This window comes from Trachemys scripta, chromosome 2 (genome assembly GCF_013100865.1).
Source record: "Trachemys scripta elegans isolate TJP31775 chromosome 2, CAS_Tse_1.0, whole genome shotgun sequence".
In the NCBI taxonomy this organism is placed as follows: domain Eukaryota; kingdom Metazoa; phylum Chordata; order Testudines; family Emydidae; genus Trachemys; species Trachemys scripta.
Genome location: NC_048299.1, coordinates 200387195 through 200406248, shown reverse-complemented (window position 1 = coordinate 200406248; position 19054 = coordinate 200387195). Strand labels below are relative to the sequence as shown.

The 19054-nt window shown below is 40.3% G+C and overlaps 1 protein-coding gene and 1 long non-coding RNA gene across 5 annotated transcripts; one reads left to right on the top strand and one right to left on the bottom strand.

Annotated features, from left to right (window-relative positions):
• The first annotated feature begins 374 nt into the window (after nucleotides 1–374).
• MYL12B (myosin light chain 12B) lies at nucleotides 375–11104 on the top strand. Of its 2 annotated transcripts, XM_034762698.1 has the most exons (5): nucleotides 375–518; nucleotides 1162–1349; nucleotides 8250–8448; nucleotides 8694–8855; nucleotides 10599–11104. In XM_034762698.1, the coding sequence occupies exons 3-5, from the start codon at nucleotides 8265–8267 to the stop codon at nucleotides 10769–10771; spliced, it is 519 nt and encodes a 172-aa protein (XP_034618589.1). In that variant the 5' UTR covers nucleotides 375–518; nucleotides 1162–1349; nucleotides 8250–8264; the 3' UTR covers nucleotides 10772–11104. The 2 variants fall into 2 exon arrangements, with proteins under 2 accessions (XP_034618589.1, XP_034618590.1); XM_034762699.1 differs by lacking the exon at nucleotides 1162–1349 and having other exon boundaries at nucleotides 401–518; nucleotides 10599–10771.
• LOC117873377 lies at nucleotides 5288–13897 on the bottom strand. 3 transcript variants are annotated; one of them, XR_004644706.1, is made up of 3 exons: nucleotides 13809–13897; nucleotides 13044–13165; nucleotides 5288–8067 (listed from the first exon to the last, which is right to left on the bottom strand). It is a non-coding gene; the product is annotated as an uncharacterized LOC117873377 (long non-coding RNA). The 3 variants fall into 3 exon arrangements; XR_004644704.1 differs by lacking the exon at nucleotides 5288–8067 and adding an exon at nucleotides 8850–10260; XR_004644705.1 differs by lacking the exon at nucleotides 5288–8067 and adding an exon at nucleotides 11244–11849.
• Nucleotides 13898–19054: the final 5157 nt, after the last annotated feature.

Sequence of the window (19054 nt, the reverse complement as noted above, 5' to 3'; positions counted from 1 at the left end):
CCCTAGCCGGCGGGACGGGTCTATGCCGCGGCCTGGGAGCCCTCAGCTCCTCCCTCCAGCTCGGGGTGCGGACGTTTCCGCTTCACCCGGGACTCGTACGAAGCCTGTGTCGTAACAGCGACAAACAGGAAACGCCCTGCGATTCCCTTACAAGGGCATCAGCATCTCCCTCTCCCCTGCCCCGCCCCACACGGTGGAATGCAGTGAGCGCACGGGACTGCACCATCACATCACCGGGGGGTGCTGTCCGAACCAACTCTCTCGGGCGGGGGGTCGTGAGCAGCAGGCTCACTGCGGAGCAATCGCACTCTCTTCCCTGGTGTATGCACTGCGGCGGCGCCCTGGGCCTGACTGATGCGTTCTCCCCGCCAATGGTGTAGCCCGGGTCCCCTCCCCCCCCCCGCTGGCCGGGTGGTGGTTCGGTCTGGATCGCGCTCTCCGGAAGTGTCGAGGCAGCTGGAGCAGCCGCCGCTTTCTGCCAGTCCCGTTCGGACCTGAGTCTGTGCTGCAGCCGCCAGGTGAGGCCGCGTCTCGCGGGCCGGGGGGCTGGGTTCGGGGTCTCCTGGGTCCTGCGTCCAAGTGCTCGCGCTGGGCGGGAGGCCGGCCCGTGTCCGGCTGCCCCTGTGGGCACTGGCCGGTAGCGGGCTGTTAGCGAGGGGCAGGGCTGGGTCCCGCTGCACCAGGGTGGAGGGGAGGGGGCAGAGTTGCTGCCCCTAGGCGGGTGGGGCTGATGGGTGAGTCGCCGCCGAGCTCAGCGGCCCCTCTTGGGTGGGGAGGCGGCTGCCGGGGCTGCCCCGCCCGGTGGGTGGGGATGGAAAGGGCCGCCCCGCTGACGGGCCGGTGCGGGCTGTCTCAGGCGGTTCTGAGGCTGGGGCCGGTTTCCCTAGAGCCTTTACAGCGGCACCTTGCGCTGGGACTGCGCCTGGGGGCTCTCGGCGCGGCTCAGGGTCGCGGCCGGTGCGCTGGGAGGAAGCAGATCCCCGGTAGGTTCCGTAGCTCTAAGGAGTCTGGCGAGAAGCGGGTCCGAGCTGGACAGTGCCCGGGGAAAGGGACTGGCAGGAAACGGCTGCAGGGAGCCATCCCCGGCTGGTGTAATGCTGAACTCTCCAATCGCTCGCACTGTGTTTGGTGACTGAGAAATTATGAACTTGTGCTCCGCAGCTTCTGCAAACAGGATAGATTTTACCCTGTCCCTGGTTTCACGTGACCCGGCTACCTTTGGACTTCTCACTATAAGAAACTTACACAGTTTGGAAACTCACGGAATAGCTCGGGTGGAAAGAGGTGCAGACACCTAACCTTACTACATAAGCTGCCTTAATACATCAACCTTGCAAAACTTGCTTGGGGTGAGTCTTCTTTTTTTTTTTTTCCAACAGTTTAATAACGTAGCTTTTCTCATCTCCGTTATCCTGGCACTTAGTGAGTGAGTAGACTTTGTGCCTGGATGATGATTCTCCTATGATATTGCAAGGCTGAAATACTGTTTTTTTCATAAATGGAAAATGTATAAAGATAGCCAGAGTAGTTGACAAAATAGCTAATGGTGAAAATGAGGGATGTGTGCTCAGATTAAGAGCACATACGTTAATTTATTATTCTGTAGGTCATATTTTAGCAATGCAGCCTTGATCGTGATTCATGTTAAAGAAAAGCTCCAGTATAATGATATAATTGTGACTTCCATTTTCTAGCATGTGGACAGCCACATTGTCAAACAATCAGAAGAGCTAAATAAGTTTAGAAGAGATGTGATGTTATGTTTCTGAATAGTTAACACATGAAGTGTCCAGGTATTACCTTGAGCTAAGGCACTTATGTGGCCCCCATCACTGTATTGTCTCTGTGCTTCACAATCTTTAATGTATTTATCCTCACAACACTGCTGTGAGGCAGAAAGTTACTGTTATCTATTTACTATTACCATCCAAACCGGGCACTGAGTCACAGAGAGGCTAAATCACTTGCTCTAATCACTTGCTTCTGCTCTAAAATATTTTAACTGGTTTCTTAATTTTTAGACCAATATATGCTCAGATAATCAATCTGTAACCTTCTATGTTGACCTAGGAAATTGAGTCAGATCCTGTTCCCATTAACTCCACACTTTTTAATGAGCCATTCTTAAACATACTGAAGGCTGTACAAAATAAATAAAATGTGACAAACATCCTCTTTAAATTTTTGGAATAAAATAACCTGAGATCAGTGTGAATACCCACATGAGTAAGAGTTCAGCGAACAACAGGGCTGTTTTGGAAGTTGATCACTGAGAAAGTAATAGAAGAGGATATCTTAATTTAGTAGTGTTCCCAAATACTAGGGTGATGAGCATATTAAAATATAGCATTCAGCCCTGGACCTTTATGTGGAGACTGCTATCCATGTTTCCAGTTATGATTGGTGAGTTTCCTTGTGATGGGAATGCATATCACCAGAATGTTTTTCAACCCATGTCACGTGTTGTCAGATAGCTAACAGAAGGCAGTAACTTTTGGCCACTATCTAATCATTGGTTACTCCTTGATTCATACCAGTGCTATAGAAATGAAAAGCTTATTACCAATCTCCTAAACTATCTAGTCACTAGGTTTTACCTTCTTTTTTCCCCCCTCCGATGTGGAGGAGTAAGAAGCTTTACTGTCCTCCTCTAATTATTTATATTCTAGTAGTTGAAAGCCTATGTTGTTTCACAGGTCTGGCAGCTGGGCCAAGTAAATCCCATCTGTGTAGTCTTCCTCATACAACTAATTAAGTTGTTGAATGCAAATTAGCTGCAAAGTAATGGTGATGATTGGCTGAGTTACCTCTGATATCACAATCTGGAGTGACGGACACCTGCCCTACTGCAGCTGTACACAGTCAAAATGGCAGAGAACTTAAAAATTGGATGGTAACAGACCATGAATCCCAGTGATGATTGAACCTGGTGAGCTCTCAACCATGCTTGTAGCTGTTTCCATCCCTTCACACTGACTCAGGAGACATTGTAGACTTCAGAGTGACATACAGACAGACAAGTGATAACCCTGGAATATCACTATATAGATGGTACCCATTTCTATAGCTTATTTTTATATCTTTCAAGTAAGAATACTAACCACATAGTATGGTTAAATGATCACCACAGTTTTAGTACAATGGCTGCACTTGCTATCTTTTAGATTTATCTGCACCAGCTTTCAGAATTTTTTGCAAAAGTCTGCCTAAATAAATGCCTTCTTGTGTGAAGGCCAACAAACTCTCAAAGAAATGACTACCACAGGTACTACTAAAAAGTTCCTGAATGGTTCCCAAAATAAACAAGGTCTAGACCATTCAGAGCTTCATGTTTAGGAACAAAGACTAAATCCAGTTTAGTTTTATGCCAATACTGAATTCATTTTTGCGCTGACATATGTTCCTTCACTTTGGAAATAGTAAAATCAAAACCAGGATATAGTTATGAATCTAAGGAGGGTGGCTTTTGTAAGATCCAATGAAAATATTGGATTGTGAGATCTTCAGGGCTGGGACAGTTGTCTTGTTCTATTTCTATAGTTCCCAGCATAATGGGGCTTAGGCCTTTAGGAGCTACTGCAATACAGAAATTAATTAATGATATTGTACAGCAACTGGAATTCTTCTGATACTCTTAAAGCATCATTTCTTGGTCACAGCTCTTGTATAATCTCACTCCAAGTAATAAAATCTTTTGGGATTTCTCTGTTTTAAACAATAGATAATCACAAATGACCAGTCTAGGAATTTAGTAGATCAGCATTTAGGTTGGTATTTACAATCTACCACCGATCAAGAATATTAGAATATTCTTGCCCTACAATGACATTGCAAGTGAGGGCTTGAGAGGCAATGGACAAAGTAAGTGTACATTAGAGCAAGAGTATCAACAGTTGCCTTCACCGTTCAGTTTAGAAACTTACCTAGGTGAAAAATGTACTAAATGTTTCTAATCTATGTTCTGCCAGAGATTCCTTTGTTTTATTTTGTTCTGTTCAGCGTCAGATATTCCAACTTGTCTGTAGAAGCCCTCCCTCATTTTCAGCCTAAACTTAACCTATGTTAGTTACTCCTAAGTGTACTTCCCTCTATTAAACTAATCTGAAGACCTGACCCCATTGAAGTCAGTGGGTGTCTTGCCATTGAGTTCAGTGGGACTGGGATTTCACCCATCCTGTGTCCTCTCTTTGCTGACACTGAGCCACTCTGAAACCTGAGCTATACTTGTCTAACACTTCAGAGACTCATCATAAATTAATCCCTCTAGCCTCCTAAAGCATTTTTGTTACTTTTCTTTGAATATCCTCCAATGTGTTGATATCTTTCTAGTAAAGCGGTGCCTAGAACTGAACACTATATTCTAGACATGGCTACACCAGGATTGTATAGATGGGCTATTAGCTTGTGAAACGTAATGTTTCTCTTTATGCAGTCCAAAATTGCTCCTGCCTTTTTAATGCCATATGTCAGAGGTTCTCAAACTGTGGTCTGTGAGCTCCATTCAGGTGGTCTGCGGATAGTTCCCTGTAAGGCGCACACCTGGGCGGCTGCACACAAGAGAATGAAGGGCCACCCACCTAATTAGCGGAGCCACATTTGCGTGGCTCCACTAGTTATGTGCCTGGACCCTGGAGAAGATGCGCGTAAGCTGAGGTGGTGGCCTTGGGGAGAATAGGGGTTGGTGAGAGGAGGCAGTGGGCTGAGAAGAGGGGTTGGGGAGGGGGGGGAATTTGGGATGTGCAGGGCTGCGGCGGACAGAGAAAGAGGTGACTTTCCCCAGCTCCAGGGCTACGGCTGCTGGGGAGAGACCCCCCCCTCTCCTTCCCAGCCCCAGCTCGGAGGCTGCTGCAGCACGGGAGAAAGGGGACATCCATCACATTAGAAAGGTGATACTGATATTAAAATATGAATTGTGTGCTTTTATTTGTAGAACAAAAAATTGTTTTTTATATAGCATTTTTATCCAAAGCACTTTTCAGTAGTTAGCTAACAGTATAAACAACATTTAGAAAGATCTTTAAGTGGTCTGCCGAGACACTCAGCAATTTTCAAGTGGTCTGTGGGGGGGGGGGGGGGCGGGACGAGTTTTGAGAACTACTGCCATATGTGATTGCAAATTCATGTTGAATGCACTGTCCACCATCACCTCTAAATCTCCCGTAGCAAATTTCCTGGTTCCTCATGCTCACTGAATCTGCTCCTCTCCCTCTACCCCTTAAGATATAGAAGATTGCGAAGTAAAATTTTTCCAAATTGAACTGTATTTGTGGGTGGTTGTGTTTTTTTGTTTCCTCCATGGATTTACCTCTAATCTCTGCAGTAGTCTGTTTTTTCTACATGCACAAAATAATAGAATTGTAGAAGAGAGATTGGCAAGGAGTCACTTCTTCTGTATGTTTGATTTGCATGGCCCTTTTCCTTACAGTATAGTCTCAATTATCAGAGCACATTGAAGAACTTCAGATAATTAAGGGGATTGTCATTCTAACAAGTTTTGAGGGCATAACCCTGTTCTGAGTAGCAGTGAATCTGAGTAGAGGTTCAGATTATAAGGATGAGTTGTTATTGGCTTGCTACCTGAAGTGTGTCCAATTTAAAATGTTTGTCTTTCTCTTGTTTCAAAAGCAGATTTGTTAGCTTATTAGCTTAATGGTTTATGGTGAGCTATGTTACTGCAGGAAATCCATTTTATTTCTGACATTAAATCTGAAATTTTGTTTTCATTGTACTCTGAACACTTGTTTTAGGGAGATTGTTTTGTGAAAGTGTAATGAAGAGCGTTGCTGGGTGACTTGCAGTTGAGCTTTGTTGGTTATTTTTAGTTCAGGGCATAGCAGTTTGTTTTTCATGTGTCAGAAGAATGTCGTATATGGAACGTAAGTTTTAAAAGTGGAGAATTAATCAGTGGATAAAATCAGTAATGCTATTTGTAGATATACTGGGAAGACTATAACCTGTGCAGTGGCCTCTCTTTACCATCTGGAGGCTTGGTAAAGCACTCACTTGCTCTCTTGGATATAAAGCAAGGTAAAATACTTCTTACTTGACAAAGAGTTGTGATCTTTTAGCTTTAACTTGGTTGTTAATTATGTACTTTAATTCTAATTGCTTGCCAATGGTAGTTACTTAGCTGTATTTAGTTAACTTCAGTTCACTTCTAAAATGAACTAAAATTGTACCCTTCCTTTAATTGCCTTTTATTTTATTGTGGATAGACTGACTTCTCCAAGGTCACTTTACAAGCGATCTATTTAAGGAGTCATTGAGAGACTATTTTCTGTGACTCATTGATTTAGCTCTTTTCAGAGGTGCAATTAACTTTTAGAAGTAGCTTGTTTTAAAAATCAACATTTGATAATATTGTAAATTAGTCAAACCGGGATGTTGCAAGTAAACATAGGCTGGTGGTAATGGCTTCTTGGACACTTAATTGCAGGTGTTTAGGCTGAAGCTCATAATCAAGGAGCAAAGAAATTTATGGCATATAACAAAACCGAGTCTGGATATGATGCAGAATTCTGTGGCACACTAAGTTAGCACCTTGTAGTTCACTTTTAAGCTAGCTTCAGTTTTTGTGAGATAATTATTAAATCCAAATCTGGGTTGATATGGACAGTAATATAGGTTAATGGGACACTGTCAGCTTGAAATTATTTTTTTAAATGAGCTGAGTTAAAAAATAGTTTTAGGGTACATCTACTCAAGAGTAGAGCTGCCAGTTTTTGTGGCTTTACAATCATTTTGTTAGTAGCCAAAATGTTTCTCTACCCTATTGCTGTGTGAAGGATGAAACTAACTACATCAGGGCAAATAGGGAAATCGCTAGCACTCTGTATAGTCAATCTGATGCCCAAAGTAAATAATTTGGAAAAGGGTTGTTACTCTGTTATAATAGTTAGGTGTTATAACTAAGTGTAACTTTTTTAAATTTGACAAAGGTTTCTTTAAATATTTAATCTTCTCTGCCAACAATTCTTATATTTTAACTAAACAGTAAGGCCCTGATTCTTCAGACAGAGGTGCATGGGCAGGCCAGAAATCAACAGGATATACCCTATGGGCACAAAGGTCCATCCATGCAGATCCAGTTGTAGAACTGAGGCCTTAGTATTTAAATATCAAGCTAGTGGATCAGTTCCAGTGTTATTGTTAAGCTGGCTTAAAAGGTAAATATTTAAATAATCACAACTGAATGGGTACCATAAACTTGAACGCTTCACTTCTGTCTGAATTATTTTACTTACTAAGTGTTAGTTTACTTGCACATTTGAAAATACTTTGTGTAGTCAATTTCACTGTTCCCCCAATTTTATCAGTTTCCCATTTCACACTTGCAATATTGTTGACTTCCTTTATTAAAAAAAAAAAAACGTGTATTGTAAAACCACATAGACTTGTGTAGTACATGAAACTACCTTACTTCATTAAAGGGACACAATCTGGTGCATATTGAAAAGCAATTTCATAGTTTAGAATGCACCTATTGATATGCTATATTAGTTCAGGCTTCTTGGTTACCTAACAAAACTGCAGTACATAGTTTGTTTTGTAACTAAACCCTGACTCTCCCTCCACACAACATACACCAGACCCTCTGCCTAATGATGCTGAAAAAACTTTCACACACACACAACTTTCCTAGGATGCTGTGGTTTTTGTTCTCAACCGCCTAAACCAAACAAAAACATAAGAGCCAAGAACCACTCTCTCTCTGATCTCAGATTGCTTAGGAGTCTTTTATGCTCTTCAACTAATATAACAAAGTAAATAAACTTCACAAAAAGGAGAATCACCTTTTCTAGATATCTGGGCTTACTTGTGAGCTCCTTGGCCCCACTCAGGCAAGGTAAGCAGACTATAATTCTAACTGCCAGGTTAGCAAGGCCCTTCACCTGCCAAATATACCAATCTGTTTAACCCCTCAAGGCTTGAATAATATGCTGATGTACAGGGACATGGGTATTGGGGGCTTCTTTTCAAGGACCAGCTTGATGCAGTCTGCTGTCAGCCCAGGAAGGTTTTCCTCTGAACCCCAAAGGGCCAGTACACATCATCGCAGTCAAGCTTCTAATAAAAGAAAATATAACAAAAGGTGGATGGTAAATTTGTGGATCTATGTACCACGTTATTCAGAATTCAAACTTTTTTTTCAAGGAATTGTGATGTAGTTTAATACACAACTCTAATTCTTAAACATCTGTTGTTTAAATTCAATTTCCTCCACTTTAGTCACTGTTTTTCTCCCCTAGAATCCAACAGCCATCATGTCTAGCAAAAGAGCAAAAACAAAGACCACTAAGAAGCGCCCTCAGCGCGCAACCTCCAATGTGTTTGCAATGTTCGATCAGTCACAGATTCAAGAATTCAAAGAGGCCTTCAACATGATTGATCAGAATAGAGATGGTTTCATTGACAAAGAAGATCTGCATGATATGCTCGCTTCCCTTGGTAATGTTTATTTCTCCAGCTGTCTATTTATCTGATACTTGTGGCCCCCATCATTATATTAACTGAGCATTATAAAATGTCTATGTGCTTATTGCAATCATCACAATAGCATAGCTGTTAACTTTTTATACATTTTTGAGCTGCTTTATGAAAGGTGTTAGTCTGTTTAAAACTGACAAATATAATTGGGTGGATGAATAAACACATTATAATGACTATCGAAAATATGAATACTTTAATTGTAGGAAAGAATCCAACTGACGAATACCTAGATGCTATGATGAATGAAGCTCCAGGCCCCATAAACTTCACTATGTTCCTTACAATGTTTGGAGAAAAACTAAATGGCACAGATCCAGAAGATGTAATCAGAAATGCTTTTGCTTGCTTTGACGAAGAAGCAACAGGTAAGTAGGTGAAATATCAATGCTGGGTTATCTGCTTTTGAATCTTTAAAGGATTTCTTTTATTCAACTATGACTGTAAATATATAATGAATTTAAGTAGATCATTTGAGGTTATTATGGGCTTCTAAAAACTTGTCTACATGGTGCCTTAGTGCATGTCTTCAGGGATGTAAATCCCAATGCACATCCCTTTTTGTTGTGCATTAACTGTCTCGTGAACTCTGCTGGTGTGCAGTAAAGCTCCATTTGTGCGCATTTAATGTAGTACTGCTGGACTACATTGACATGCACTAGGGAACTTTTAGTACACATCAGCCGATCCATATGAGCCAGTTTGTGCATCAGTGTATTGTGCACTCTAGAACTTATACCCTTGCTGGTGTAGACAAGCCGTGTATATCCCCAGTATACAATTTACTGATAATCATTACTTTTTTTTATTTTGCAAGCTTAAAAAACATTGAATGTAATTTTATCATCTCTGCATCAGAAATGGTGAAATATTGGGCTTAAAGACTGTTAAACCTATACAGTTGCTTAAAATCCATCTATCAGAACCCAAAATATTGAAAGAGCCATTTAAAACCAAATATGTGGCGATTGGGAGCGGTCTTAAATTTCCTATAATTTTAAAAGCTTAGAACAGTAGTTTTTAATTGGTTAATGGAATACCAGTTGCCCACAAAAGACTTGCTGGTGGTCTACAGAGTTGACTTCCAACACTTGCTGGCACCTCATTTCCTCCTGATAAACTGTATTTAAAAGAAAACTAAAATGTATAAAATATCTAAATTTTTTTATGTAAGAGAAAGTTGCCATAGCAATGTTTGATCACCAATAGGAGTGGGAGAGATAGCTCACATATGTTATGGGAGGCTGCCCAAACACAAGCTCTATGATGCTGTATTCCATGCTGTGTGGGAACCTCTGGCTTAGAATTTGGCATTAAATTGATACTAACATACAAATATATCTGAAATATTCATATTTCTTCACATTGTTGGCCTTGACATTTAAATTAGGCTAGATTCAGCTCCCATTCAATATGAGCTGGATTGTATGCTCAGCAGTTTTAAGTAGAAAATGTTTAAGACAAGTGAATACAATCAGTTAAAACAAACTTCCATGTAAAAATGTTTTTTCTTAATACTGTCTTAAATCTGTTTGTTTCAACCAAAATATAAACTTGCATCATTCCAGACTGTTTTGATACAACTTGAGGTCACTTCTTGCCATTGAAGTTCTGGGAGTATTATGTGTGGGGGAAAAGCTGAGAGGTTGTCACGCAGAATGTACCAAATCAGGCCATGCATCCAAGTCTTACGGTGGCCATTACCTTAAGTGTCAGAGGGAGTTGGAAGGTGTAGAGGCTGTCATAATCCTGTTGTAGTGCTCCAGCTTGACTCTAAAGCATGAGACTTGGATATAATCTTAGCTTGCATAATTAAACACATTATTTTTTGCAATTAAAATAATCCAGCCCTGTTATTAAATGCAGCTACAGTATTTAACTTTGGCCTCCTGCAGTCTTAAATTGACAGCTTTGTGTCTTCCTTCTCCCTGGAGTTAATGCTTAAATGGGCTTGTAAATATTTATTCTGTCTCTCTTAAGCAATACATGTGTGGTGCTTATTTATATAATGTTGATTGCTTAACTCCAAACTAGAAATTCTTTCTATTTGAAGATTCAGTAAGAAAACTTTTTTTTGTTTATCCTAATGCACTGTACACATTATATTCCAGGGTTCATTCAAGAAGATTATCTGAGAGAGCTGCTGACGACAATGGGAGACAGATTTACAGATGAAGAAGTAGATGAGCTGTACAGAGAGGCACCAATTGACAAAAAGGGCAATTTCAATTACATTGAATTCACACGCATCCTTAAACACGGAGCAAAAGACAAGGATGATTGAACAAAATTTCAGACACCTGCAGCTAGCTCTAGTTTTCACTTGCGTTTATTTTTGAGGGTTTTTTCCTGGTAGAACCTGTTGCATGCATCTAGCTTTTACAGCTTTTGCCTTTCTCAGTATATTTATCTATTCCAGGCCATTCTGGCACATTTGCACCTGTGTAATCAAGCTGGATGTGGGGGATGATATTGTGGTGAAAAGAATCTGGGGACAAAGATCAATGAATTTGAAGGCCCAGGAAAAAAGTCTCAATGTTTCTGGTTTAGCTGGATTTTTACATTTTTTGTAATAAAAATGTCCTTTTGAAATAAAGATTGCTATATAAATAAAATACCTCAAACTGTTTTGTGAAGTGACATTGTCTTGTTACTAAATGTCTTCATTTTTAAAAGCATATGTACCTACACTTGATATCTGGGTAATACTCAAGATATTACAGTAAGTTTACAGTTTATAAAATGTTTGCATCAAGTACTGTTTCTTTATAGTTAAGTGAGGCAGTGATACTCAATTTTATAATATTAACACTCACAACTAATGGCTTTAGTCTTTGAAGGGAAGTCTGGCTAGTATTTAATGTAGGCATAAACAGAATGGGTGGGGAAGACTTTCAGTTGGACTGCAACCAATTCTTTCTTCCCTGAATTGTGCTACTGAGGTAAACAGCTTTCATGATTTTTTTGTGTGTGCATGCTGATTAGCCCTTATTTATTTTACTTTACTTGAAGAGTGAGAGCATTTGGAAAATTGTAACTTGGAGAACAGGAATACAGAAGATAAAGACCAGCATGATGCTGATGATTCAAGTAGGAGGGGACATGTTTATATTTCCATTGTGCCTACTTCTGCCTGCCTCCCCCCACTCTAACTTGTTCTAGACTGATATGTCTACACTATCACTACTGAATGATTGCGTTTTAAAAATGATATATTGTTGCTATACAGGCCCCTTGATTTCATGTGCAGCTGCAGCACGATGAGAACTTTCTTCATCTACACATTCTTAAACAATCGTGCTGATAAGGGTCTTCCTCGTTTGATGAATTTTTCAATTAAGTACATGCAGTGCTGTCATGTTCTAAAAAGTAGGATGCAAATAGTTAACTATCTATTTCATTCCTTGCACGTGCACAGCCCCTCCACCTCCTTGCAGTTCATCTTTCCTTAGCCATCAGTTGGAATTGATTACAATCTGCTGTCAGTCCCCTATATTGACCTGGTCCCAGAACTGTTTGTAGAACCCCATTGCACTCCCCTTGTATGAGGGTTAGGGGAGGAGGGGGCTGTCCCCTTGATGTCAGACGTTAGGAACCCCAACACCCTTCTTCAGTTCCTGTAGGAAATGTCTTCATTCTCCTAATCCAATTCTGATTTATCTGGGAACCAGACTCCCTAGTGAATGATTACATGCAGTGGTCACCTGCCAAGTTGCAATAAAATATTTTTACAACCTAATCTATCCACTGACTCATGGGGCAGCTCAAGGGATAAAGCCCACCTACCCAGCCCAACCTGGCACAGAGGGAAAAATTCCTTCCCATTCCCCAAAAAGGGACATGCATGATGCTCACAGCAAGGCCCAAAAAATCTGCTTCTACTCTTAATTCCCAGAAGCAAGAAGATTTTTCTTTCCAGTGCAGATTAGTGTCTCTTCTCTTTCCCACCCCACTCCTTGTATGCATAGGAGCCAGTATGGCTTCTGCACCTTTCTGCCTACCTCCTCAAGCCTGTGACGGGTGAAATCCTTAAAGCGTCAATAGGTTTTCTTTCCACTGCTGGCCCCCTAAGTCTGAGGTAGGGTGGAGCACTTGTGGAGTGTCGAAGTATAGTACTGCCCTCTTACTACTTGTAGGAGCTCTGGACAGAAGTACTTACTTCTTCCACTTCCTTTAAAGCCTTATTCTTGCTAAGGGTTCTTAAGTGGGGAAGGGGGAATGTTTTAAGATGAGTATGGCGCTGTGAAATAACGTATGTCCACAGCTGCTGTTTCATATAATGTAGAGATTCCTTTCTCTAATATTGCTGGTGTTTCTAGCATGGTAATTCTTGGAGATGATCTGTTTCTTCTTTGTAAAATATGTAGTTTAAAATAACATTCAATAGTTTTGCCTCAAATTTTTCTTGGGTGGTCTCTTCCCCCCTCTATGTTTTAATTAAAACCAGTTATTTCTACATTTCCTAATGTGTTTTTATCCAAGTTGTAACTGGCAGTTTGCCCGTAGTCATTGCTTTTCTTGATCATTTTGGGGTTGGTTTGGTTTTTCCTACCTACCTGGATAGTCTTTCTTCTTTAACAACAATGTTGCCATTACAGACCACCCAGCCAGTTCTTCCTCCCCAGTAGCTGTTTTCCAATTGTCACAGCGCTCTTCAGCGTGGTTCCTATGGCACACCCTGTGGGAATATCAGTAAGACCTCAGTAGCAGTACATTTTTGAAAAGCCATTTCCTACAACACCCTGACAGGGATGGTGCAGTTAGGAAAAGCAATCACTCAGACCTTTAAGAAAGAACAGCAGAAAACACATTTAAAAATCGTTTTGTAACATTAAAACTAAAGAATAATAAAAAACCAACCTTGGCTAGGGCATCGTACTTTCACATTTAAACAACTCTCAATGTGTAAATAAATTTATAGTGCATATAACTTCACAAAATGTAGACTTCATTATGCTTTCTGTTGTTTGTGGATGTGGAGGCTTACCCTAAGTGAGTTGAGATCCAGATCTGTTTTCTTCTACATGACTTTTCTCTGCCACATATAATAATGGGTGTCTTTCTTAACAGTGGGTCTCAAAACTTGTCATATGATGGACCTCCCACCATCCAAATCCCTCACACCTTATGTTTGAATTAATATTAGAAATTAATAATATGGGAGACCACCACATACTAATTTAACCATGAATTCCTTGAAGTCCAAAGGCTAAATAGTATTTTATACAATTAAGCTAAAAATGCTCACAGCATAAAAACAAGCAGTCACTATACGCAATACAGTAACAAAATATTCATAAGCATGTGATCAGTATACTTACAAATTGGACAGACCTAGGGGAAACCATCTCATTTTGGTGTGCTCCAGCATGATCAGGTCAGGTCTCACAAAGAACATTCAGAGTCATGAAAAAAGAAGAACAGGAGTACTTGTGGCACCTTAGAGACTAACAAATTTATTAGAGCATAAGCTTTCGTGGACTACAGCCCACTTTTTGCGGATACAGACTAACACGGCTGTTACTCTGAAACCATTCAGAGTCATGACTCTATACCCTTTGCTAACTTGCAAGCTTTAGCAGAAACCCAGTCCAAAGCAACTTGTCCTTGTTACTTTCCCTTCTCCAAGGCCTTCCTTTCTTATCTCTTTTCCTTCTTGCTGACCAACAGCTTTTTCATTGCATTTGCATTCAAGTGGGCTTTACTTTTAAGATAACCTGGGTGTGAAAAGGGTGGGAAGATCCATGGTGGCTCCTTTTAAGACAGATTTTCTTTTTCCTATTTAAAACCAGCTGCCGTCACTGCTAGCAGTCAGAGACCTTTTTAAAATTTTCCTTATCTCATTATTCTTTGAACCAGATGTCCTCCCTACTCCATTCCTTCTGGCCTAATAACATTATTTTCAAGGCCTTTCTTTACAACACATATATTTCCTTAACCAAACTTCAGCTAACTCTAATTCTTTATCAGAGGGGTAGCCGTGTTAGTCTGGATCTGTAAAAGCAGCCAAGAGTCCTGTGGCACCTTATAGACAAACAGATGTATTTGAGCATGAGCTTTCGTGGGTGAATGCCCACTTCGTCGGATGCACTTCATCATTCACCCACGAAAGCTCATGCTCCAATACATCTGTTAGTCTATAAGGTGCCACAGGACTCTTTGCCTCTAATTCTTTAGTTTTGTATTTATTCTACACCTTAGCTCCTGATATGTTACATTTGGCATCAAGTAGGTAAGAAGCCTGTGGATTTCTCTCATTCAATCAACCAAGATTTTGAAAACCACTGCCTTAAAATTAATATCTGTCAAGGTTCTTTATATCAAACTGAAAAGCACATCATCAACTACCACCCAGTATGTTTGCCCACTTCATAAGGAGCACAACTTGTGCTGTAAGTTCTCTTGTGCTGTGATGAATATTCCTGTGATGCCATTCCCTATCAAGGGTCTTCTTAATATAAAGGCCTGGTAGCCAATATTCTCATACAACCTGCATTTTGACAAACTGCTGCTCTGAATTTTCTGGATCCCATTGCAAAACAATGGTTTTGTTGCTTATGCCTTTTATGCCTCCCTTTCTTACAGTGTGCATAAAATTTTTATGTACAAACTATAAGCATCTCATCAGGAAGACATTTGTCACTAAGGAGGAACTTCCAAAGATGTTGCTGTACTACTCATGCTGCCCTTCTGAGTTAAAGTTTGCCTGGTACCCATGCTGTAATGAAAGAGACTGACCAGCTTGCAAGAGGTCACAATACCATCCCAAGGCAAGGTTATCAACATAGGCAGTGAAGAGACCATATAAGACTGTCAGATGCTTTTGTAACAAGCTAGCCAGGAATGTCTAAACAGCTGAAGTTGGATGCCTGGGGTCATGAGGATGTCATTACTAATCCACTTCCAAAAATAAAAAATAACTTGTTCAGTCACTGAAGCAGAGTCTGAAACACTGACAATTTCGGTTTAGCATTATGTAAGGAGTTAAAAAACTTGGAAGACGTAACACCAGCTTAACCTACTCTGAATTCTTCCATAGTGCTCCTATATAATGGTCTACCTATTCCGCACCAAACTACGTTTCTGGTGAATTGTTTGGGTCTTTTGCAAGCTAACACACACATTTTATTTAGTAGAGGCTTAAATCTGCACTGACATATTAGTGCTCCATGAAGTCCCATTGAAAAGTGCAATGATTTATTTTTTATGACAGATTTACCCTGAGTCTTTACATCTATGAAGGTCAATCTATTCAAAGAGCCAGTGAAGCTTCATGGAAAAATCTGAAAAGCATTCCATTTAGAGATAATGCTGCTGATAAATATTTCCTTTCTCCCTGATTATTACTGGGACTATGTCATGAACAAAAGATCTTTGTTCCTTAAGGCTACATCTGCTGCTGCTGCTGCTAATTCTGAACTTGACTTAATAAAATATTCATACATATAGTGGTTACAACATTAAAATATTTGACAAACATTAAATCCATCATAATACACTATAACAAGTTACCGATGTCATAGAAGTGATAGCATTATTTTGAGGTAGTTATGTTTTGTATATACAGTGAAGGAGGAGGAAATCTATTTTACTGCAGATCTAAGGACTAGTTCTAGGTTGCTTTCAGATGGCTGGGTTCAGTACCATAAATTAAAAGGAGAAAATGTGACTAACAGGCCAGATTCTCAACATGGAAATCAATGGTGCTATTCCTGTTTACACCTGACTCAGTGTGCCGTTTTGGGAGGCTGAAAATGGCCAGCAGCATTCTCTTTTAGTGTTGCCAGAAACCTATGATGAGGTAAAACACTTAATCAGACACGACACCATTTTCCATTTTTAATCTTACAACTTTTGCTGTCTCTAATGGTAAAAATGGAGCAGTTAAGTGGGAAAGAAAGACAAATGCACTACGTAAAAATACAAAAGCAAATTAACGGTTATGTAAAGAAACAGCAAGTGTAAGAAATGTCTTCCAGCCTGTGAGCTGATCATTTATGAAGTATATGTTTTGTAATGTCAACACTATATCACCCCACAAGTGGTGTGATGATTTTGAAATGGCCCCACCAACCAACAAATTTTGAACAAAATAGTCTAATTTTTATCCTGAAAATCTAATTGAATACACTACAGTATTTTTTAGTTTTTATTGTTTAAACAAAAACAAAAAAAAACACCATTTCAGTCCTATTGGCTCCAACCAAATTTTTTTTCTTACCTATTGTTTGGATATATACTATCAAATATGTATGAACACTTATTCAAGACACAAGGATAGGCCATGATCTGCAAACATTTGTGCATGTGGTTACCTTTTACTTCATAGTAGAAAAGTTAACCATGTGCATAAGTATTTGCAGGATTAGGGCCTAAATCTTTTCTTTTAAGCTACACCTGTCCTTATCAATATACACTTGTTTACTTCTATAAGATTTTTAAGACCACGGATTTTATCCATAGTTCCCTTTAAATACTGGTATGAAAAAAGTGTAACAGGCAAAAGATTTGATTGCAAAAAACTGAGGCAGAAAAACTATAAATGGAGTCACTGCTCAACTGGCAGTATAATAAATTATACAAAATAGAAACATCAAAGGATAGAAATTATGGGGAAACCAACTTAAAAGTCACATTTCAATCTGATGCTTTTTAACTTACTATTCCTATACATAACACTGAAGATTAATATAACTGAAAAGCAGTAGAAAAAAATAATTAATTGTTCTATATTTTTTCAGTTTTTTTATTTAATGTATTTGACAGTATTTAGAGTCATTTTCATTGTTTTGTTGATGGTCAGTTGCACTTTCCTGTTCCAAGCACTAGCATATTCCTGTCATTCCCATTTGCTGCTCTGGTTGAGCTCATGTTCCCATTTTTCTGCAAGCCTTGCAAGCTGGTGTCTGCTAGCAACACAATAGGCAGAGCTACTTTGTTTGGGACCAGAATAGTGTCTCTCTTTCTCTTTGGACCCAGGGCTGGCCTTACCATGATGCGAACTGAGGCGGCCGCTTCAGGTGCCAGACTTTGGGGGAGGGGTGGGGCACGCCACTAGGACCCAGAGTGTAGAAAATCGTGTCTGCTGCTGGTGCATATGTATTTTCTCTGCTGGTGCATATGTATTTTCTCTGCTCTAGATGCACAGAGATGGTGGAGTGCTGTGCTGGAGGAAGGAGGGCACAAGAGACATTAACAGGCAGGCAGGAGAAAAGATGAGAGGGAATAATAGAAAGCAGCAGGAGCTGCAGGGAGAGAGAGGAGGAGGAACCTCTTATGTACCGCTCTAGCACCCCCAGAAGCCTGGACTGATTCACACCAGCTTCTCAGGGAGCTTCCTGTTTCCTGCTGCTTCCCTGAACCCACTTGAGGAGAACAGGCAGTCAACTGAAGTAGTAGGAGCCAATTAGGCCCTTAAGATGCTGATTTCTTCCCTCACTCAAGCCCTGCTACCAGCCTGCTTATTTGTCCCCTTCAATTGAGTGTTGAAGGGTTAAAATCCATGTGCATTTTATATAACAACCTGGTATATGGATTGTGCCAGCTCTTTTTCAGACCTGAAGTCCAGAGTTTGGTTAAGAGACCAGAGGCCTAGCTAATAGTGATTAGCTAAAAGAAAGCAGAATAAGCAAGATAATATTGCCTTTGCTAAGATATGCTTGGTCAGTAGAAATGCCAGATGTTGAAGCAGTAACTGAATAATTATGTTTCATCCAATCTTTCAAATTGAACAAAGGATCCCTGTTCCTATTGTAAAAAGCAACAGAGGGTCCTGTAAAAAGAACAGGAGTACTTGCACCTTAGAGACTAACAAATTTATTAGAGCATAAGCTTTCGTGGACTACAGCCCACTTCTTCGGGTCCTGTGGCACCTTTAAGACTAACAAAAGTTAGTCTTAAAGGTGCCACAGGACCCTTTGTTGCTTTTTACAGATTCAGACTAACACGGCTACCCCTCTGATACTTGTTCCTATTGTGTTTCTCCTGAAGGGAAAACAGTCCTCCCACAGATCCGACCTTGAGTTTCTGAAAATTGGCACATGTCAGTATAATGATATGGCATCCTTCCACCTCTCTTCCAAGGGACCAATGCCCTGCCTTAAGACATAAAGGAGACAATCTGTATTACCATATCCTTTCACTGTTTCTTTGCTTTAACCCCAAGGAATGTACCTGTTGGACAATCAAAGGAGTTGCTCCATTCCTATGGACCCCAAATCAGAAGTCAACATATATATTTTATACTAATAACATTTTATCAAAGTATTAATTAAATGTTAACTTGCTAACTTGTGAGACCATGGGCGGAGACATTATGTAACCTTTTAACCATTGGCTACTGTGCTATCTTGTCTTGCTGCAAAACCTATCCCGGGGTGTGGAACTGCCTACCCCGTCACTTTCCCCCGCCTATGGAAAATCTATATATTTCATTGTAATCAATTGATTGACAGTATCTCTGAGCCTAATAAGCAAGTTGACACTCCGCCAGCGCTGTGTGTAATAAACTCCTATGCTTTGACCTCTACACAGTGTGGATTTATGTCCTTCAAGTGTTGAGAGCCAC

Coding starts and splice junctions, on each gene's coding strand:
- MYL12B (XM_034762698.1), top strand. CDS start 8,265: ATGTCTAGCAAAAGAGCAAAAACAAAGACCACTAAGAAGCGCCCTCAG. Junction 8,449..8,693: donor TGATATGCTCGCTTCCCTTG/GTAATGTTTATT, acceptor CTTTAATTGTAG/GAAAGAATCCAACTGACGAA. Junction 8,856..10,598: donor CTTTGACGAAGAAGCAACAG/GTAAGTAGGTGA, acceptor ATTATATTCCAG/GGTTCATTCAAGAAGATTAT.